This window comes from Nomia melanderi, chromosome 8 (assembly GCF_051020985.1).
Source record: "Nomia melanderi isolate GNS246 chromosome 8, iyNomMela1, whole genome shotgun sequence".
In the NCBI taxonomy this organism is placed as follows: domain Eukaryota; kingdom Metazoa; phylum Arthropoda; class Insecta; order Hymenoptera; family Halictidae; genus Nomia; species Nomia melanderi.
In genome coordinates, this window is record NC_135006.1 from 16913725 (window position 1) to 16936989 (window position 23265).

General features: G+C 50.0%; 1 protein-coding gene across 1 annotated transcript; it reads left to right on the forward strand.

Annotated features, from left to right (window-relative positions):
• The first annotated feature begins 13766 nt into the window (after positions 1-13766).
• Positions 13767-16766, forward strand: LOC116433076 (uncharacterized). The gene is made up of 3 exons (XM_031990779.2): positions 13767-13976; positions 15824-16039; positions 16569-16766. Exons 1-3 carry the CDS (start codon positions 13767-13769, stop codon positions 16764-16766), a joined length of 624 nt encoding a protein of 207 aa, XP_031846639.2.
• Positions 16767-23265: the final 6499 nt, after the last annotated feature.

Consider the following 23265-nt stretch of genomic DNA (forward strand, 5'->3'; position numbering starts at 1 on the left):
ATCGTCGCAAACACTCGGGTGCACCCCTGGAAAGCTGACCCTGCAGTCTTGGGTCCGTGACGTTGCGCAGACCACTTTCCCTCGACCCTTTTACAGCCTGTCCTTCACTCACACTCATTCTTACATCCACTCTTCTTAAAAATACCTTAATCTACGCTAAAAATTCTAGACACTTCAATAGAAAGAATATTATTTATTTCGTTGAAATTTCGAGGAATCGGATAATGTCAATTTAACTGTGTCAGCTTCTGAGCGGCTCGTTGAATGAAATCGCAGATTTAACTTTTTAATTGTCGTTGATGATCCTATTTAAGAATAATGAACGGTTTCCGTATGTACTGTATTGAAAATAGTTCGTCACCCGATGATGGTAACGAAGTACCCAATTTTGGCTCGCGACCCGTGGGTTAAGAACCTACATTAGAGTCAGCGGGTATTAATATATTTATCATACCGAGTTTTAATTGAAATTGCGCTCGCTCTTTGATTCCGCGTTCTATTCGCGTCGAATTGCGTTTTGGCATCCAGTGCAATCCACATGTAATTAGGAGTCATTCAAATTTAACATTTAGAGTTCATATCCCAACATTTTAGAATTTAATGGAAAGGTGAACTGCGTTATAAAACAAGAGCAATGACCGATGACCCGAGACGCGAATAAAGCGTTCGAACGAGAAGCGAGTCAGTTGGGTCGCACGGAGGATAGAGAACCGGTTTTTGTAGTTTCGCGCGCGCGGTTATATCGTAGCGATTTCCTAAATGAAACTGGAGGAACCGCAAACTTCCTACCATCTTAACGCATTCGCTGCCAGCGCGAATCGCGCGGTTTCACTTGCACCGCGAGTTCGTTTCGCTTTTCATCGAAGCACATTTGAGATGCACCAGAGATACTCGTGTCGAAAATTCTGAACACTCCGTAACTACGAAAGTACTCGCGATTCGCGCCGAATGGTAAACAAACTGTCCTTCGCGATTGAAAACTGAAAGTCGACCGTAGACTAGCCGAATAACTGGCTCCAGAAGTTGATTAAGAATTCTGCATTTTCTCTCGTTCATTTACATCAATTCCTACATTGCCCGATTAATCGGTGTTCCCAATTGTTGTCTCTCGTTTCCGTTTCCTACCGAGGCGAATTTATCGTCGGAATTTATCGTTACAACCTTTAGAAGCAGTACATATTAATCGTATTGAGCGGCGGCCGGTTCCAGCGTCAGCTAAAATAGCGATCCGTTCGGCTAGAAAGGCGGAGAGCAAGGAGCGCGGCGAGCGCATAAATCGTCGAACGATTCAGGAACCGAGGAGGAAGATCTTGGCTGCGGACAGGACATTGGTCGGACCGCGAGGTTAAAAGGCCGCACAGCTGGAATAAGGTAGCACCGATTTCGAGCCCGATAATTACGGCGCGGTCGCGCCGCTGTCGGGCTGCCGCAACCCCTTCGATAAATAACGAATAATGCGCGCCGCAACAGTGTCGCGTAACCACCCCTCCGTGCCCGATAAACGGCAACCGGCGGGGGATCGGGAACACGCTTGCGACGGTGCCCGATATCTGCGCCGGCGAATAATAAGTTCGCGAATTGATTCGAGCGCGACGGCCGAACAAAAGCCTTCAAAGCGGAATTTTCGCTTGGTTCTTTCGCCCTCGTTCGTCGCGTTTCCATCAGGGATGGGTTATTCAAAATGTCGGAGTATTGAAATCTCTGGGAACCGAAGAATAACTGGGCTTCAGAGAATTCGGAATTTGGAATTTTCGTCGGGAAACTGTTGGGACTTGAGTAGGAAAACGCATAGAATTCGATTAGTAAAAGACCATTCGATTAAACATCTTTCGGTACCGTTGCTCTTTGTATTCCGTTCTGATCAGAATTTACTTTGATCCCTTCTTTTGGCAATTGTTAGGTGCTTCTCAGAGACATCACCGGAGAAATAGTTCAGCACCTAAATTCAATACTAAGCGAATAGGAATCTCAATAGAAGCACTCTTGCGGTTTCTATAGAGGAATTTGAAAAAGTCAATTTGTCTGCTCGGTGCGGCGTTAAAGGACGATAGTAGAGAGTTCGGAAGCGTGCGAAAGTTCGGCTGCGACTTAGAAAATTTCGGAGCCAACCGTGGTAGACACGCGGCAACGAAAATACACGGAACGGAGCGCAATATCGCGAAAGACGCGGTCGAAGCAGCGCGGATCCCCTTTCCCCGGGTTCCGGCGTTAAGCTCCCGCGGAGAATGAATAAAAATTACATCCGCGACTCGCTAAATTCCTCGGCGGCCCGGGCGCCGGCTACAGAAGCAATCTTTTTATCCGCACGTCCCGGCGAAAGATTAACCGAACCTGCTAAACAAGAGCGTTACGCTCCCCCGTTCCTCGAACGGCGGGGCGAAAAGGCCGACGCGGCTCTCCCCGGAGCGGTTCAACGGGGAAATTTCAATTAATTAAGGCGTCGGGACGCGCGGCACGATGAACGAGTCCCGGGACGCAACGATGAAATCTTCCTCGAACGCAATCTTTCCGCGATAATCGTCGCGCGCCGAAGGAACGCCGGCGAATCGTCGCAATATCGTCGCGCGACGGAGGCGAAACGGCGCGCGGCAGCGTGCTCCGCGGCACGGAGCAGCCGGCTTTCCCGTGAACCGTGCTCGCTGATCGTTAATTCCGACGGCGACGCGCGAAAATTCGGCGGAAAGAACGGGACGAGGTTCGGGAGCCCTGCGAGAGAGCAACAGAGCGAAATTGAAACTGCGAGGACCGGCGGCGCGTTCCGCGCGAGCCACTCGGAACTTGCGAGATTCGCGTGGCCGTTTGTGCGCGAGGTGTTTAACCCGCCTCCTCGCTTTTTACCTTATTCGGTTGAATTCGAATGAGGTAACGTTAATTTAAACCGGGCTTCGTGTACAGAAGCGACGGCCCGGTAAAAACCGGACTTCGATGGGTTCCAAGAGAATTAGCTGGAAAAACGGGATGTGGAGTGTTTTCGGGGAACGCCGGTTAATTACGCAGGTAACTCTAATAATTGGACTGCGGATTTCGACGCGTTTTTTCCACGGGAATCTCTTAATACGGAGGAAAGAATGCGAGCCGGTATTCAGAGCGATCCGATACGATGATCCGCGATACGTTTCAATCATCGTTCCCCATTACCGAAATATTGACAAAGGAAACTTCCCAAGGATCTCCTCGGGGAAGGTTGGAACGTCTCCTCTTTCTAAATGAAAGTAATTATTTGGCGTGGCCGGTAAGCACGCGGGGCGTACGGGTCCTCCATTTAATTTTCTCCGGAAACGCCACGAATGCTGCGCGTTAGCGCCGAGATCGTATCAGTAAGAGTTGCACGATAAAACTATACGGGAGGGAACGAAATGCATATGAGAGCCCGGCCGGCACAGACGGGCGGGCCGTCCGTTACTCCGATCCGCCATTAAATTTTCTCCAAAATTACTCTGTACAGATGAGTCGATAGTCGCGGCCGCGGCAGCGTTAATATCGCCCCGTAAATTAAGGCGGTCCGCAATTACTACCGGACGCTGCCAATTAGACGAGATTCAGTCTCCCGGCTGAAATTTCCTAACGCGGGAGGTTTTCGCAGAGTGTTCGCCGAGGATAATCTCATCCGGCGATATCACGGAAACTGTGTGAATGCCGCATCCGGCGGGTCGCGCCGCTGGAAGGCACCGGGTATTTGTAAGAGAAACTGCCGCGCAACAAGCCGAACTTTCTTTACACGGAGCGCGGAAAGTGTCGGGGACGGGGCCGCGCTGTTTCGGATTCGTGGGACGGTCAGGTCGCGCTGCGAGGCCGGTTTTTTACGCGATATTTTTCAGAGCGGCGCGAGCGAGCCGGGAACACCCTCAGCGGTTTATGAAATATTAACGTTTCATGGGAAAAAGAAGTTTCTCCGCGTTAGTTAGCCCAGTTCAACCTTCTTTATCCTATCTTTATCTCTAATTTCACTAGCCAACCTGTATTTTCCACTGCTATTAGAATTTTTATGAATGACCGTGTTTCTACCCTCAGCAGCGAGGCCTCCCCGAACTGTCACTTGCCATCGAGGAAGTTTCCTGGAGGAACAGTCACTCTGAACCATCGAAACGAACGTAAAATGCAATTCCTATAAAACTGTAACAATAGATTATTTCCAGTTTCTCCAGGCGTCCGTTATAGTACTGAAATGAAACTATTTTCAAAATCATTTCGAACATTCGACGCTTCGAGGATATCGATAATTGCCAAACAGAAAAATCGGAAGCAGTCATTCCGACTGGTACGGTAGTTCTAGCGTTAAACGAACTCGCCGTGCCGCAATCATTGTAATTCTATTTACCAGCAACTCCTAATTAGCCCTCATGCTAATTCGCCGTCGAGCGCACCGGTCGCGGTTTGATTCAATGAAGCGGTCGAGTCGCGAGTGTGACCGTGCACTTGTAAAACTCGCCCAGATAATATCGCCAGTTTATTATTCGCGCAACGGATACGTCGTCAGCTGGACAGCAAACGAACGCGAGGCAGCCGCGGAACCAATTGATTCCCGACGACAGCGTATCTCGATCTCGGCACACGCGAGTCGCAAGCTTTTCGTGTCGCAGCGAAAAGGTTAATTGTATTTGTCTTCGGTACTTGGTCGGCGCGGCCCGATAACTTGGAGGACCTCGGAGGGAGGTCGTCTCCGGGGCCAAACGCCTCGTCGACCCTTCCATCTTCGGCGTTAGTAAGTTTGAACCGGTTCGGAACGTTTCGTCCCTCGTTTGCATGTCGATGCCGCCCGCCAACGGCCGTGAGTCGCCGAGTCCTAGATCCACAGGGCGATCCTCGCGCGAAAGTTTAGTCCGCTCCGCTCGCACCGTGGAAACTACGGATCCACACGTAGCGAGAGAGCGTACCTGCCGTTCGCTCGCTCGCTCGCTCGCTCGTCGAGCGGAGTCGTTCCCTGGATATAGGTGAGACGCGGTCTCGTCGGGATGACGCCTTGCAATTTCACGCGATTACCGTGAGGCTCTTCCAATTTGCCGGGGAACTTGCTCGCTATCGTCGCTTCCCGGTGCTCCCCTAGATCGATAGCTCGTGTGTCGTTTCGTCGGGAGTTGCTTCGGGAACAACGCGCGCGCCGGCGAACTCGCTACTCCGGTCGCGATGTTGCCTCTGAGTGGTTTACGGGTAACCGGTTTACCGGAAAAGTCAGGGGGACGAACAAATTCGGCTCGGAGTCGACTGATTAGCGAGGGAATCACCAGCCCCGGCTGATGCACCAACGAACTGTAGAGATTGTTTCGAGGTAGCACGCGGTGCGACGGTGGAGGGGAAAAGTCACGAGGTTCGGTAAACGAACAGTCGAAAGATACAATGGAAGGAACAATGAAAGATAAGCTACTCTCCACGCTTGCTCCTTTATTTTCACTCTCGCGGACACGTCCTCTCGGTTTTTGTCAACCCTCGCGTCACTCCCTCGCACACGTGCTTCCTCCCGGCTGGCCAAACTTCCACGCCAACTCTTGGCAATGCACACAAGCCCGGTAACGTCCACTCCCTCCCTGACACCTATCATTCGCGCCCAAGGTGTTCCGGACATTCGTCCATGCTCGTTTTAACTCTGTCAATCGAAGTATAATAAGCCGGCTTTGTCTTTTAATTTATACAGATTTTCTCATTAGTCGGCGCTCGATGTCTTCTATTCGCGTCTCGTCGGAAGACGTTGAATAGCTCTAATGGAAAACTTTCGAAGAGTGAACTTTCAGCCGAGCCGAAAATCGTAGAGATCGATAGGTCGGTCGGCCGGCAGTCGCTGCGAGGACACGCGTTCACGGAAGACGGCTCATCTTAATCACCGATTCATCACTCGCCATTGCCCCCCGAGGCAATCGCGCGTGAACCTGCCCTGATAGACGATACATCGGCGATACCGACACGCGCGCAGGTATCCTCGCGCCGGGAGCCGGACTCGCCGTGGAGCCGAGCCATTCGAGCGGCGGGTACGTCCGCTCGGCTAAATTCTCGGGCCGGCTTGCTCGAGATACCTCGAACGAGGTCGTTGCAGGGGAGCCATCCGACGTAGGCGAGCCGAAGTCGAGTCCGGAGGGTGGAAACCCTGCGAATTTGATACGGACGTTCCCGCTGACGCGGACGGTCCGAGCCGCAGCCCCGTTTCCCGATAACAACCCTTAAATCATTTCTGGCTGGGGATCGGCTCGCCGCGCCGCGTCGCGTCGCGTCATTCGCTTACCGCCGATTTCCTTCGTTCCGTCTCGCAGCTTCGTCCTCCGGACGACACTGTCTTTCGAGGATCAATCGTTCTGTCCTTGATTATTCGTGATACAGCACGACGAAGCGAGGAAGATATTAACCCTTTGAACACGACAGTTTTTCGCTGGAGGAATAGACGATGATAACGACAATTAATAAGATACAGATGAATTAATGCTAAAATTACCGAGCAGTTAAATTGACTTTTTGAAAATCCTCTATAGAAACTCCAAGAGACTGTTGGGAGTTTAATTGATTTACAGTTCAGCTTGCGTATTACTAGATCAATTTCTTCTTAATAATTGCAGGAAGGAGAAGTTTCAGTGTTAAGGCGAATTTTATTGCGATATTTCAAATATTGATGCGTTACACGAAGCTTAATGTTACATATGAGACTTTATAGTTTTGATACGTCAAATCGAACGGTGACTGGCAGTCGCTAATTATTTCTTTCAATCCGGGGCTACAGTTTGGATTCGATTGCATGACTGTCGACTCTAAAATCCGAAGTTGTTAAACTGAAATCATAAAATGCCTTGATGACGTCAATGCGGCACAGGATTTCACCTACAGTCCACTTGGAGCACCAACCTCCCATTTTTGTAACGATCCAGTTGAACAATGAAAAAACAATTGGTGTTCACCGGCGCGGAACGCAAACACGGTTTTTATACACAGAGCGTTTTCGGAAAAGCGAGAGCCTCGACCGGCTATGACCTCTCAGCCGGCGAAAGCAGCGGATCCACTATTCGGAAAATAAATATAATATGCAAACGAATACGCTGAGAGATTGTATAAAGTTCCCGATCAAAATGGCCGGGGCGCGGCCCGATAAAGTTTAATTTAATGGACCGCTCCTTTTGAACGTCCGCGAAACTCGCGGCAAGACTCCCGGACAGTCTCGATATACGCGAAAAGTAACGTGGAGGGCAAGATACAAAGTAGAGAATTATGTGCATTTCTTACATTTAAAAGTCAACGCTGCCATTCAGGAACGCTCGGACACGCGGGCTGCCCCCGATGGAATACGGGTCGGCAACTTTTCTTTTGCTAAAGAGTGATTTCTCCGTGAGTCTATTTGAAACATTCCACGAAGAGCAGACCTGAAAGTATGAATAAAAATTTCCAGATCGTTCTTCTTCGATAACTTCATCTGCCGGTAACGTTCACTATAATTGCAATAATCGAATAATCAAATTCTATTCCACCCATCTATTCCATGTTCCAAATACAACTTGAGTGAATTAACCCCTAACGGACCAATGCCGTGTATATGGTGGCAAAAATCATTTTATCACTTTTACTGTCATCGTAATATTTACAATGAACAGTCCGTTAAGGATTAAAAGTAATATATTACACCCAAGATTCATTTCAGTGCTAAATCAAAGTGATTTAACCCTTTGCTCGACATTTCGAGATGAAACGTTCATATTCGGAAAACTGAGTCGCAGGCGAATGATTTGATTACTCGGACAGCAAGAGATTAGCATGTAGTTTCTGTTTTCGCTATTACACAGCCCTTTGCACTCGAGAATATTTTTCATTAAAAATATTCATTACTTCCTGACTAAATATTAACGGTATTTTTCGCAACTAACACAATTGATTGCCTTCTATAAATTAAGAGACAGAACAATTTTACTTCGATGTTTTACGCGTTGATACATTACACAAGGTTTAATATTGAATTGAAAATTTTATAAATTTGCTGTGTCGAATCAGGTGGCGAATGTAAGGCGCCCCTCGAGTGCAAAGGGTTAAGCAATCAATGTATAATTTAGCTTCATCTGTCGAAGGTTTTCTACATTTCAAAGAATCTTCGTCCGCAAAGGGTTAAAGTTAAGCACAGTTACTACAGTGGGGTTATTATTATTGATATTGGAAAGGTGGAAAATTAAATTCCTTGTTTCACCGCGTACACCACTACATTACGTTACATTAGTCAAAACCAAGAGCCACGGGCTTCGGACGAAAGGAGCGCGTGCCAGAATGCGGACGGATCGATCGTTTCGCGATTCCTTTCAGCGAATGAAGACCGCCGCCGCGCGACAACGAAAATATCGTTTGAAATATCGCCGGAATGCAGTCCCGGGCAAAGGAAGATACGAAGAAGCCCGGCCGAGGCGCGCGATCCTCGAGAGTGGTCGAGCTGACAGAGTAACCGGGCTGGTAACAGCCGAGTAGGATCAACTGCTCTTCCGGTAAGGGATGCGTTGGCCCGTGAACTCGCCGATAACGCAGAATTATAGTCTCGGCTCTAGCCGGGCCACCCTTTCCGTGGCAACCGCGCTCTGCTCCCTGGAAAACGCCTATCACTGCACGTAGCGAGGCGTGAGCGAAGGGTCGGGTCGGTTCGCACGCGTGTACCATTCCCGGTCGCTATTACGGTCCGCCTTTGTCCGACCGGTTCACCGGACTGTGGATCATGTTCGTTCTCTCCTCTTTTTCGCCGGCGAGCGAAATTGTTCGCGAGCTCGAATATCGCGCGGCTCCGGGCGGTCAATGGTTGTTAACGATAACGCAGCGATCACGATGTTCCCGCGGAAACCGAAGGAAAACCGTAAGACCCGGTCGGATGAAGGGATCCTTTCGTGGTACGACAGTGGGACCACTGAACTGTTGGCTGACTTATGTGGTACAAATGGTATTTAAATATGTTTTATTTTTTAAAAAACACAGGAATAGATGATCGAATGGAATACAAATAAATAAACGATATAGCTCGTAGTGTAGAGGTTTTTTCTCTTCTCAGGTCAACGCAACTCTCTCCGAATCTCTCCGATGAGACTGATAGAACTTTCTACTATATAATTACGGTAGGTTAGACTAACGTGCACATCGATGACGGAGAGAGAATTGTGTTGCTGTAGCATCTGTGAAGATATACACGAAAGCCACTATAGTGCAGTAGCTGACAGGTTAAGAAAGGCAATATCTCTGTTACGGGTAGAACGAATAGTAACAAAACAGTTGGAATAAAAGCCGATAGGCGAATTATCGTTAAGTCAGTTTGAAAAGGCACTATATCCATAAGAATGCGCGTAAAATTTCAATTCATTCATATTTTAACTCGCGGCCCGCTACACCGACTGATTCAATAATTCCCCGATAAAACCGTGCCGATATTTGCGAGCCAATAAATTCGAAATGGTTCGTTCCAACTGATCCAGCAGTATCACCGTTAACCCGGCCGTAATTCGATTTTTCGAAGCGCGCGCTCGCGGGTAAACGCGAACGGCCGGCCGGTCTTCAAAGTTGCCGTATCGCTGTAAAAAATCTGCCGCAACGATGGATGAAGTTATCCAGATTACCGCGGGCGTCGTTACCGTCGCTTTATTTACAATATGCGCGATAAAGGTGTAATGCCCCGAGTGGAGGGTCGTATCTCGCCGGGCAAGATTAATCGACGAGGCAGTTGCGCGGCCTCCGGTCAGGTAAATAAAGTCGGTGTAATCACCGGCTTGATCCGTATCGCGGAAACGATACCGGGCTAAAGACGAAGAGGGTCGAGGAACGACGACGACGACGACGACGACGACGACGACGCGGCGGCGGAGGAGGAAGCGGGTAAAAGCCCATGAAAAACGCGACGTCCCAATCCCGCAGCCCGCGCCCGAACCCGTGCCGGCGCGCGCGAGTTTGAAAGTTAAATTCACGAAAGGGGACGTTTCACGGTTGCGCCCTTTAAGGCAATATCCAGGGCAAAGTACGCGCTAGTAGGCCATTACAAAGTTATAATAGTACCAGCAACCCTCTTACGATGTTCGGAGCCCCGGCTAGGCGGCGCGTTTTGACTTTAAAATGAAATAGTCCGCGCGACCCGCGCGCACAACGTCCGCCGCCATCCCCCGCCGGCCCGCCGCCGCAGTAAACGTATACAACGGGAAGTTGCCGCGCCTTCCCCGGCGGCCATTACGCAAAGTGGTACGTTTTTCCGAAAGCCACGGTCGCCGAGTAATTCCTAATGGGCCGTGTAACGCCGCGGATTTGCCGAAACGAGCCGCGTCCGCCCCGCCGCGGCGCCATTCTAATTGGAGATCTCCAAGCCGGCGGACGCGCGGCGACCCGCTCGGATTCTTCGCCAATTCCCGCTGTTCCGAAGCCCAACTTGTTGCCCGCCCGCATTCACCGGCGTGAGTCTTAAAGTCTTCGCGCGGAAGGCTCGCCGGGACTTTTCGTCGTCGAACCTGTCACCGCGAATCGATAACGATGGCGACGATGGACGATTGACATTCTTCGAGTGTGCTGCCTGCGAAGGAGACCTCGAAGTTTCAAGAAATGTAAACATTCTATGTTTCTTTGGATAACGTTGGAATCGACGCGCGAAATATCCATTGTCATTTGAAAGTTCGTAATGTCCCCGTAATGTAAAGGAAATATAGCTACCATACGTTTAGTGCTATACGTTACAAGTTTTATCCGAAGCATTTTGCTTGTATCACTCGTAATTTCTGAGTTATCGAGTTCTCTCTAGTTTTCGGGTCGTTAATGCCTTTTCTGTGGGACGCTGGTTAACGAATCGGATAAGGCCAGTAGGAACAATAACTTATCCGGCGCAAGTAAAGCAAAAAAAGGAAATGAAAGCGTTTATGGGGAAATTTGAAGCGACGAATGGAGCCACGTTTAGTAATTGATTACCGATACAAATGGAACAGTATATCTTTAGTTCTCCGGAATCACTCGTATCACTCATTCGTCCTCGTAAAAGTTTAAACGACCGAAACCATGGAACTATCTCAGCTCCTATGAGCGCACGGGAAGATATTTTATCGCTCCGGTTAACGCTCTCCTTTCTTCTATCGCAGTCTCGCTGTAAACGCACCCCCGCTCGTTTCCCCGGTACCACTGTGGACGAAGCTCGCAGAAATATTGCTTGCCAACGCGAAAAGGATACCGTAATCGCGAAGTTTTCCCTGTTCAAGAACCCTGACGCGCCGCAACAATGAGGTGAAACGAACGAAAAGAAAAGAAAAGAAAAAGGAGAAAAGAAAAAAACGGAACACTTGGGTAAGATAAAACTGTCGGTCAAAGTATAACGACGTTCGGAGGACCGGCACATTAATCTCGGTATCTCGGAACTCGGTCGCCGCGCGAGCTGGCCCGTAAACCACGACGCGCGACGAGGTTCAACCCTTTGCACTCGACAGGTGACTCTGGGTCGCCGCTTGATGCGATACAGCAAAATTATAAGGTCTCGCACGTAATGTCGAGCTTCGCGCAATGAATCAACCTGCAAAATGCTGAAATAAAACAGCCTCGTTTCTTAATTTGCGTACGTTTCCTCATTAGCCGCTTTCAAAAGCTGTCGCCGGTGTCTCGTCGGAGAACGTTGAATATTTCTAGCGAAAAACTTTCGAGCGCGAAGAGTCGAAAAGCGTGTTTCTCCGGAGAATATCGGTGCCGAGTGCATACAGGAAGAAAATCATTGATAATCCGCGTGTTCCCCGTCGCGCGAGGTAAGAAAGGAAAATAAAAAATAAGTCGGGCGGCTTCCGCGCAGCTCAAAGCGAAAGAGCCTGTCTTTCCCGTGCTCGCGCGGGAATAATGATAACGGGGATGAGATATGCGCGGCCGCGGCAGTTAGAAAGGAGGTGTTCATTTCACGCGTGCCTGCGTGCGAGCGCGGCGGGCCCGTGTATCATCTCTTTCGAAGGACTTTAAATCAGAGGGTCGAATAAAGCACGCGGTTCGCGGGCACACCCTGTGTACCACCAAATGAAAATGGACCGCGCTCCTCGGACCTTTCACGCGGATCGCAGAGAGACTTTTTCCCGTCGCCGCCCCTCGTTACGAAATTTCTGCGCGGCGCACTCTTTCCCGGGCTCGGTCGGCGGGCATTCGCGAGATTAACGAATGCGCGATAATGGATGATCGATTGCGCTCGAATTCGATTGCGCTCTCGACGGAATAAATACGGACTAAATTGTTTTCCGCGGAAACGAATCGAGTAATTCCCGCCAATCGTCGGTGTTCCCGACTCGAAATCGCGATTTCATGCGTTCCAACCGTTAACGCCGCACGGAGATCCCACCGAAACGGAGCAAATATCCGTGCGACTTTGCTGAATCCTCGGGTTCCAGCGGTCCTGGATTGTTCCGCTGTACAATGTTCCAAGAAGCAACCCCCGGGTGTTGGCTTAGGGGATTCCGAATCCGGACGGACCTTTCGCCAGGCACACGCGAACGTAAAAAGGAGGAGCAGAGGCAACGTTGCAAGGAACCGTGGACCTTCTGGAGGCGGTGCGCGTGAACGCGAGGAACGTACGAGCGTGTCGAATGCAAATTTCACGGGTCTGTCCGATGGCGTTGATGAATAAGGAATCGTGAGGTTGCCGTAGCTCGTGGCAACACGTAGCGACGGGAAAAGTGGCGCGCAGCTCTCCTCGAGAACTCGGTTTCATCGAGTAACCGAGGGATCCCTCGCAACCCCTGCAGCTCGTCGCACCCACGCCCGCGGTAATCTCGCCCCCTTTATATCTTCTTTCTTATCAACGGCTCGTGAAACGAGCGGGAACCGAACGAGGATTCCGCGAACGAAACTTGACAGAGCGTTCGCCATACGTAACGCTGCCGAGGGATTCCTCGGGTATCCGGTCTGCTTCCGCGGCATCCCTCTTGCGCCTCTCCATCCCACCCCGTCTGTTCACCGATGAGTATTCAAAGAACCGCGCTCCACCCTTCTGTAAGCCGGTTCGAATGCGAACGGCGATGCGGTGTCTGCGAAGGAAACCGCGATTTCTCACAAGTCAGGATCGACGCGTCGGTAACTGAATATCTCTGCATGACCCGGTGATCCCCTATTTCTCTAGCAACGCGTCAGCTAAATCGTTCGCTTCTTCCGTTATTTAACGAAACTCGAACCAGTCTTCGTGTTCGGCATCGAAGATCCTCGACGGAATAACCCGGAGAACTCCTTGATCCGGCGAATCGCACCGCTAACGCGAAGGGATCGACGGCCGTGAAGTTGGCGCGACGAGATCGTCGCGTGTCGCGCGTCGCGTGTCACGGAGCGAAAGCAGATTAACGCGATACCGTTCGCCGCCGGTTAAAATTCGTGCGACATGCGCCGAGAGAGGAAACGATGAAAATTTGAAGTAGTGGGCTGTCGTCGGTCGGTTCACCGTCAGACGGAATCCTTCGGCGTCGCGCGAGAAGCGGCCGAGAACGCGCGCCCCGTCCCTCGCCTGCACCCTCCTCCCGCTGCCGCGATAAATTATTCCCGGCCAGGTTATACGATGCAAAGTGAATGCACGTAATCTTTCGAAATTCCGTAAGTTTGTAAGGGAACGCCACAGGCGCGCCGGCACGAACGGGAAATTGCCTTTCCTCGGACCGGCGGCCTTCGCGCCCCTAAAAAATTCAAAACCGCCGAACCCTGAAAAATCTCCTCGGCCGACGTTTGATTCTCCGCGCGGCCCTCATCGAGAACCTTTTCACTCGCCCGGCGAACGATCCTCGGGCGAGCTCCCGCGAGCCGGACCGTGACGTCTCGATCAGCCTCCGGAGGAAATCCGGGGAACTCTCCAGGGAAAAATGAAGCGAGGCACAAAGTGTATCGCGCAGACCATCAACTTGTCCAATCCCGAGACCTGCATACGACCCAGGAGAGTCCAGAGGCTAGTGGACGCGGAAGGGCTGCAGCAGCCTTGTCCCAGCGCCGGACCATCCTCCTATTGGGCACCTAGACCCGTGCCGGTGAAAGTTTGCTCGCGAAGAGACATGCAGAGGACTTGCCCTCCGAAGGTACAATCTCGTGTCGTGATCGATTAACCGCAAGCTGAAACGCAGGGGCTTAGGGTATCGTTCGATCGTTTCACTTCAATTCGGAATCCTTCGTGTTTTCGGCAGAATGCAGTTAACCATCGAGACTTCCTCTAGCGAGTGTCTAGTAGTGACGCCATGTCTAATCGGTCGATTTTCATCCCTCTCGTCCCATTTTCCATACTAATTCACTACGCGTCGCGAAACCCTCTTGCCCCGTTCCATCTCACTGCCATCATCTGGCAGTCGAACGCTCAAGTCGCTGGAGGCTCGCCGTAAGATACCCTGTGGCCGAACGACGGCTGACTTCCGTTTCTTCGCGATCACGTCTCGTCGAGCCATCTATCCGGGCCCGGTTTCCAGGCCGACGCGCGACTCGCCCGCCGAAACAGGCTATTTACTATTAATGAGATTCCATCCGGGTCGCGTCGACTCGTTAACAAGGGACGTTCTAGGATCGGGACGCGCGCGAATCCTGTTCCCGTGTTGCCAGCCGGCACGGTCTGTCTTTACGCGATATTGACGTGCCGCGCCAAGGGGACCGGCGATGCTCCGGCACCTGTACGGAATTGGTTAACCGATACGTAGCCGCGTTTACCTGAAATTAGCCCGACAGTCCGGCGTACACAGGTACAGCGGCGCCGATGGGTCTCTAATGGAGGAGGACAGTTTCGAGTTCCCGTACTTGTTAGGGACACGTACGTACGTGACCTCGCCGGCCGAGGGCGACGCGTTCAGCTACCTCTGACCCCCCTCTCGCCGGACGGGCGCCCTCCTAGGACACTCCTGGGGGTTCAAGGGGTCGCATACCTTCGTTTAGGTCAAGGAAATCGATTTTTATCAAGTTGCACACACTCTATCGATACGACGCTTTCAAAATGTTCCGACGTTTCGCTCGGAAATTCGTGAAGCCACCGGATCTACATTGCGCAGGTGAACGACGGATGTAAGCGATATTTTTCTATTGCAAACGGGTTTGGGAAAGACTGTCGTGTTCTTACATTTCGAGATTTATTTCTCCGGTTCCACTTTTATTATACCCCCGGTGGAAATTCAGAATGTATCGTGTTTCTTGGATTTCTGATTTTTCCTAGGACAACCGCGCGTGGAGAACATGTAATATTGTCGGGGAGTTTTCTCGATTTTATCGGTTTAAAGATTCAGCGTTACAGAGTGCGAGGGGTTAATAGAACGTTGTTTTGCGGATGACAAAAATATGAATATTTCTGTGCTCGCGTGCAATCCCTGGGCAAACGCGGGGGATCTCGAGGCGCGAAGATTCTCCGCTGTCGCTCTTTCCTGTTGCGTTCCGACGTTTAATCTTGGACAGACCGAGGGTAGACTCCCCAGTTGCAAAATATTAAAAATATCTGCTCCCTGCCGGCCGGGATACCCCGAAAAATGTATTTACCGTCTACTCCCCGACGGTGGCGGTAAAAAATCGTCTTCGGTTCAACGGGGACGTCGTTCCTCGCGTAAAATTGCCGCGGGAACGAATGATTACGAGCGTTGATGAATTGTTTAATCCCGAGGCTTCAGCTGCTCCCTTATTTAACCCGCCGATTATGTATGCATGTGTACGCGCGGCTGTGTGCGCCTAGATCTGACGTATACGCGGTTAAAAGTGAACGTCAAATTTTCAACGAAATTGCCTCTCGGAACTTTCCGCGAAGTGGAAATTATGTAGCCGGGCGTATCGATTTAACTCGGTCGCACCGACGAGCCGCGGAATTTTATTGGAATTCCGAGTGAACTATGTAAATACAGCCCAGCGTCGCAGAGGATGATCCCGGATGGAAACTAAGCGTGCAATTTCGACTTATTCTTAGCTCTGCGACTGTCCCCCGAAAGCGCCGCCGAAAAGCCTCGGTCAGAAGTTCTGCGAAGCAGTGCTGTTCGTCTTGAAGAGCGGCGTCGCGGCTGGCCTCGTTTATTGGACCAATTCCGAGGGATTGTGGGGATCCAGCGACGACGTGCAGGACCTATATCAGCGGATACTGGCCACCGTCGCGCCGTCCACCCTCGCCGGGCACGACTACGACGATGTAACGACCGACAGCCGCGATATTGATACGTTAACCCTCGGGAGGCTGGCGTTCTTCGTGATTTCGTAGACGTCTGGGTCCATTAGTGATTCGTCCCGAGTGTTGTATAATTGAACGAATCTATCGGATATAGAACCACAGACGGGACACGTAGAAATGTCTATATTCATCGGTAATTCGTTTTAAAGTATAATGTAATCGAAAGAATCTACAGACATCGAAGTACGGAAATATAGCGACGTCCAGGTTCGTTAATTTCTTTGTCAGAATTATAATTGGACGAATTTATAAATATAGGAGTACGGAAGTGATATATGGGAATGTCTAGTTCCGTACTGAACGTGTTTTAAAGTGTAATGTTATTGAATATTTTATAAGTTCGAATGTTTCACGACAGGAGAGTAGAGAAGTCGGTCGAAAGATTTGAGCAGCTAAATGAAAATGAACCGAGACGCGGCCGACCGAGGGCGAACCTTCTGAAAATCTCCTCAGCCCTTTTACCCTGGACAAATCCGTTTCTTCGCTGCAGCCCGAGTCGACTCGCGCGGAACTCTTTAAGCAGAACCTGGCCCGGAGTTACAATGACGCGGTGTACGGGACGATGAAGTGTATCGCGGGCGCCTCGTCCACGGTGCAGCAGCGGATTCAAAGGGTTCTGACCAAACAACGGGAGAATCTCGAGGAGGCGTCGTCGAACATGTCCGCGGACGATGACGATGAAAGCTAGCACGGATAACAGACGGTCCCCCGGCAGCCCACGCCCGCCTCGCGGATGAAGGGCTTCGAAAATGTATCGTGTGTCGTCCCCTCCCTTTCTTACCTCGGGGGAGTCGCGTTTAATCCGTCCCCGTGGCTTTGTAAACATCGGTGTACCCGGTAAAACGTGGATCTTTTTAAAAAGTGCCGTTTTGTCGTGAAATCCGGCCAACCGGTTCAAGAATCGTCCGGCAGCTTCGCCGAGGAAGTCGAACGAAAGACATTCGAGTCCTCTAAATAGTCACTATCGTTCGCTATGGTTTTACTTCATCCCCCGGCGACTCGATTCCTTCGCGATGTCAAAATATCAGTCGCTCGGATGCCAATGCGGTGGAGTACGCAAAAGGAAACTTGAGAAATTTATGTCGTCGCTTGTGAAATGATATTGTACAACAGATTCGGAAGCTGTACAAAGGACTTTCTGATCCGGAATAAACGAAGGATCGAGTAAATCCTTGAAAAACAGGAAATATCGAAACATCGACTTAACTACTGTTGACGATAGTTCGAAGATTAACGCTGGAACTACCGAGGATTTAATACGACTGATATGTGATCCCCATAAAAATTCTAACAATAGATTTTCGATTTTTTCGGACATTCTATTATAGTATTCAAGTCGAAGCTATTTATTTTCAAGACATTAAAGTGTTGAAAGCCCAATACAATTTCTAAAAATTACCTATCAGTCACATTAAATACCCGATACTTCCAGTATTAAACGAGGGTTGCGAGACGAATCAATAGACAAAGTTCAAACGACCAAAACCCGCCGTTGCTACAATCTATTTCCCATAAACCATCATCTTCAATGATCAACCTAAACAGGAATCGGCTACTGGACGACATCGAAGCACAAAACGCAGCAACAATTGATTTAATACGAAGGGCAGAATTAATTTGCGCGTCGCATATTTCGCGGGCGAGCTTCCTCATCCCCGCGCTTAAGGGTTGCCGCGGATTAAAATTCCGTACAGGCTCCATTCATTTTTTTCCCCGGCACAGCCGGCTCGAGGGCGCACAGGGGATTTCCCGCGCGGGGAGACTTGCATCTTAAGCGATTTTTATGGCGTGTCTCGCCATCGCTCCGAAACCCCCCCGGGTCCCCGTGTGTAACTTGGCCGAGGCCGCAAATTTATTCTCGCGCCCGGCGAAATACGTTACGCTCGACAGTTTGTATTTTTTCACGTTCCGCTATTAAAGCACAGCCCCGCGTCCCCGTAAATTAGATCGGGCGAGGGCCCCCATAAATTCGATTCCACGGATTTAATGGAAGACGAAGTTGATGTACGCGCGCTCCGCGGCGCAACCCCCTCCGGCTGTTTTGCATATTTCTGCTTTCGGCCGGCGCGCCCCTCGAATATCAAAGGTCAGTCGCAAGATTTTCGAGCGCGGCCGCCGCTGACAACGATTACAATAACGTAACGCCGTTCCGGCGACGCTGACCTATTGCCCTGTGATTTATTTCTCAGCCGTGCCCGACGCGGCCGGCTTGTCATTAACAATTTATTGGAAGGCAGAGAAAAATCGCGGGCATATTCCGCGCCCGCGTTTCGCTGTAAAGTGTAATTGATAATCGGGGAATAATGGTTGATTTGAAATGAAAAGGATCGAGTGATATTCGTCAGAGTCGGACGGGTTATTAGAAGCGGAAAGGTTAACCTATAATTTCTTCTGTAAGAGCTCGTTACAACTATTTCATCGATAATTCACTAAAAAAACGAGTTCTACGTTTGTGGTTCGTCTACGTTCGGTCTACGGTTTTACAATTATAGACGAACAATTGATTTTAACTGAGAATAGTAGACCGGTACGCTCAGTATACCAGTCAGCAATAACCAGAGCTTCTAAACGACTTGAAAACAATTCTAATTTGTAGAGCAACTAACGGCGTACAATAGCGTAAACAACTAGATAACGGTGTATCATGAAAATCGTAATCCCAACTGATTAACACGTCGACGTAAATGGCGTCTATAGCCGTCCAATGCTCGCGAATATAGGGGCAAATGACGGCAATGGCCGACCTATATTCTCAGCACTATAAATAGCGGAATACAATAATGATATTCCGAGAGTACGAAATCTTTTGGAGAGCTCCCCGAGAATCGACTGATTAATAACAAGAAGTAAGAATCGCTTTCCATCTTCCAATACCGATTCCAAAGCGAGCGTCACCGTGTTAATAATTCCTCCTCGCGTTTACCGCAAGGAAAACAAGCCGAGCATAAAAAGCTGAAGTTTCCCGTGGCAGTCGCGCGTTAAAGATGACGCTGCCGGTCCCGGAATCGATCGACGTCGTTGAAAAAATTCGTTCTCGCCGCGAGCCGGCCGTATCGCGCGCTCGTCGTGCATTCCGCCGGTATACATCACTCTTTATCGGCGGATCCCACGGGTTCGGTATGCTTATTAATAGACACCGCGCGCCCTTAGATCCTCTTCGAAAAAAATATGGCCACGATTACGCTGGCAAATGAGAGAACGCTCGCGATCCACGGGGACGACGCGCGTTCGCCGCGCCGCGCCGCGCCGCGCGATCGCTGGGGGCGGGAACCGGCGGAGAACCGAGCGAGCGTGGAACATAGATCGCGGGGGGCCGTATATCGACCGCCCGGCTATCTCGGCGCGGAGTAGAAGCGTCCCGAATCGATAGGGGAATAAATCAAACGTTAATAAATCAACTTTAACGTTCCTAGGGTCTCGCCCTGCGAGCGACCAACGGAAAAAAACGACAGAAAGAGAGGGCAGGAAGGGCGCGCTGAGACAAAGCTGCGTCGAATATCGTTTCCAATAGCGACCGGTATTTCCGATTGATAAAATCCGTTTGATAAGCGCGCCCTCTCGTCCATTAATTCCGGCGCTGAACACGCGAGGAGATTCAGCACGGAGGTGCAATTGCGCGCGGATTTCCAGCGAACCTATCGAGAGCTCTAATTGGCGCGCACTTCTCGCACGCGAACGGCGCGATCGTTTCGGACGGATGGAAGAACGACGGGACGTTACACGGCTGAAACTAATTGTGCGTCACCTGCGAGTGGAATGGTTCCTTGGGAAACCTCCCCTTGTCAAGACGCGAAGCGGAGGTTGCCGTTCCTCTGTGGAGATGCGCTCGAGTGTGTAGGCGTTTTGTGAAAGAAGGGAGAAGGGAAACAAAGGAGCGTATGTTGACTCTCCAGCGAGATAGGTGATAAACTGGGCTCTGCGTGGAGGGTGAAACTGTTGGAACCCTAACGGAAAATGTAGAAGGGGCCCGATGTTTTGGAACGGCCCCGAGACGCTTTTCGAGGAGAAGCTGATGCGTCGTCTTTGTAAACGGCCGCTTGAAACAGCGCTCCCGCGTCTCTGAATACGAATACATTGAACGTCCTATTCTACAGGTATGAAAATGGAAAGTTTGTTGGTGGCTAGGTTTACTGTGCACTGGGTTTTAGAAGTTATCCACGATTCTGGCGAAAATTGGAACAAAAGTACTGCCGCTGCAGCGAGAACGGCTACAAGCAACGCGCCAGCTAAACCGTGTCCTTCTTTTCATTTTTGCTCGTTGACTGCTAACTCTCCGAGGATTCCGAAACAGCGAGAAAATAGAAGCAAGGCGAGTCCGGAGATCTAAATGCTTCAGAAGGATCAGCGAGCTCCCCTTACAAGACACCGGAGTCCCAAGAGGATGCCTAAAGACCTAGCAGTGCTTTAAGATTCCCCGGCCACGAGGAATCTCGAAATAACAATGGCCGCGGGGATTACTTAGCTCAAAATACCGTTGAGTATATCTTTCGTTCACTGCTCGAAGGAGGTTATGAATGATTCTTCGGAAACACGAGTGCCATATCGAGTAGCTTATTATTTTCGAGGTTCCACCTGTGGACAGCGACAGCGACTGCTAGCGTGCTAATTTTTTTAGGTTGTACATCGTGACGTTACATCAACAGGTTCACGTAACTGTCTATATTCCTAGTATTATAAATGAAAAATATAATAATTCTATTCTGAAAGTGATTTTGTCGTCCATCGCCGATCTCAAAGTGACCGTCAACGCGTTAAAGGATATTATCGAAAGTCTCGTTTCTCACCGATATCATTTTTAAGGCATAGATATTTACAGAATTCGTTACGGGAAAGAAAGTGGGCTCCGAATTTACTCGCCAGGATATTTTCTGTACACGCGTTCGAAGGTCTTGTTTCAACGGTCCCCGAGAACCTTCCGCGTTTCGACGGAATTCATGAGTCGACAATTGCCACGAAGAGTCGTGAGAATGCATCCTTTAATTACGCTGCAGCACACATCGAGGATGCAATTCCCCGACGAAGGGCGCGCGTGCAAAGGGACACGCTTCTTGCTCGAGATATTTTCGGTCCGCGACGAAAGATCAGGACGCGGGGCTGTTCGCGAAAAGGGTGACGTCACGGGAAGAGCATTGGCTCGCCGGCAAGGGAAAGAGGAGGAAGAAGATTCGCCGAATACCCAGGGCAAAGAGGAAAAATCGAGCGGGGCGAAAAACGGCGACGGGGACGGGCGGGCAGCGTGTTCAGACGATCTCGAAGTAATTACGTCGGGAAAAGGACCGAGGATCGGACCATAACCCGGCGAATAATTAATTTATAATTAAGAGAAGCTGCAGACGTCGCGGACCTTCCGAGGAGAACTTCTTTTTCACTTTCCCAGCGCGCGCTGCGAACGGGGCCATCCGCTCGGACGAAGACGAACGCTGATTGCTGAACGGGACACGGGTTTCCTGGTGAAACGTTCGCGCCGTTTGAATACGACCTATGTTCACGTACTAGATTACAATTTCACGCGTATTCGCTTTTACAGTTGAATCACTTGACTGCGTCGAAGAATCGTAGATCGATTCTTCTCAACCCTGGAAAGACAATGTTCAAAGGTACACAAGTGACTACGTAGTTGTGTAAGACAATCGAATCATTGAAGCTCGATCTATTTTATTCTGAACATAATTCTAGTAATGCTCATGACAATCTTTCGTAATCGCATTCACAACGCAATGACGGTGTCGCATAGGACTTCGACAATCGCTGCACGTCCCATAGGTGCTCAAAGATTTCAATCGTCGCGTTATCGTGTTATCTTTCGAAGGTTGAATAACGTTATTCGTCACGCAGGGGTCGCAAAGCAGATATCGATGGACACGGTCCAGCGTGAATGTTTCAGAGTAAATCTGAGCGACGTCGATTAAAAGCTGCGTTATCTCCGCCGAGGGTGCGCGGCGAGAAAAGGGGGACAACGAATGGGTGAAACATGGAAGGGGGCAGGGCGCAACGATAAAAGAAGATTCACGATCACACCTCGATGGACGGACATTAAGGAAACCATGAGCGAGCCCCGCACTGGGTCGTAGACCTTGTAACGAAGGTTATAGGTACAAGGGGCAGGGGCGGAGTGTAAGGAACGAAGAACGAGGGAAAAGGGACCCCGGGAAACTAATTTTCGCGATATTAGTCTTACGAAATTGGTTATTGATGTTCCATTCGTCCGCCGATAATGGCGGACGGAAGCGATTCTCCGGTGAAAGGTCGTAAGTCCGGGAAGGTCGAGGATCCCGGGGAGGCCACCCTTGCCTCCCAGGCTCGTCCTTCTTAAAGGAATTGCTTCCTTAACGGGCGTTAAATCGACTTTCCCGGCCGGTCTTCTTGGCTCTCGCGATTGACAAATATTTCGTGGTGGTCCTCCGCCTCGCCCCGCCTCGCCCTGAGTCGAGTCGAGTCGAGTCGAGTCGAGTCGAGTCGAGTCGACTACTCGTCCCCTTTTTCGTTACCCTCTTTTTCCCCGGAATCTTTTGCTCTCCGGCTTCCACCTGGAGTAGCGTTTGGCCTTCTGGCGACCTTCCAACAATCCGTATACCTCTTTCGCCAGCCAAGAATGCCCGAGGAAAGGAACCGAGAAATCGATAAATTCGCGGAACGACCGACTGTCCACGAAACACACCGGTCTTCCTCTTGCTGTCCGATTCGACGAGCTGATCGTCGATTTAATCTGGGATCCAGAGGTCTCGCGAAGTGGGAAGCTTTTTCTTTCTTTCAGACTGTCGAGCTTAACAATTGTACGGGGCACTTGGGGATGAATTTTGAACTGTCGATGTAATGGGAGTGTTACGGTTGATGGAAGTATAGAGGTAATAATGTCACAATTGCTGGAATTATGGAAATAATGATAGCAGTGTTGTTGAAATTACAATATTAATATCACAATAGTTGGTACTGTGGGATTTATAATATTACTGTTGTTGAAATTACGTAAATATTGATGCCACAATTATCGGAATTATGGCAATAATAATATTACCGGCGGTGAAACTATGAAAATGTTGATATAATTGTTGGAACTATAGAAATAATAGTATTACGATCGCTAAGACTATAAAAGAAATAAAAGAAATAAAAGAAATAAAGAAACGGTGTATTTACTTCGGAACAACCATGTCAAATAACAAGTACTGGAGTAGCGTGGTTCAAGG

Excerpts from the sequence above, each read along its gene's own strand:
- LOC116433076 (XM_031990779.2), top strand. The coding sequence starts at position 13,767 with ATGAAGCGAGGCACAAAGTGTATCGCGCAGACCATCAACTTGTCCAAT. Across the intron at positions 13,977-15,823 it reads AGAGGACTTGCCCTCCGAAG|CTCTGCGACTGTCCCCCGAA; the intron begins GTACAATCTCGT and ends ACTTATTCTTAG. Across the intron at positions 16,040-16,568 it reads CCGGGCACGACTACGACGAT|CCCGAGTCGACTCGCGCGGA; the intron begins GTAACGACCGAC and ends TCTTCGCTGCAG.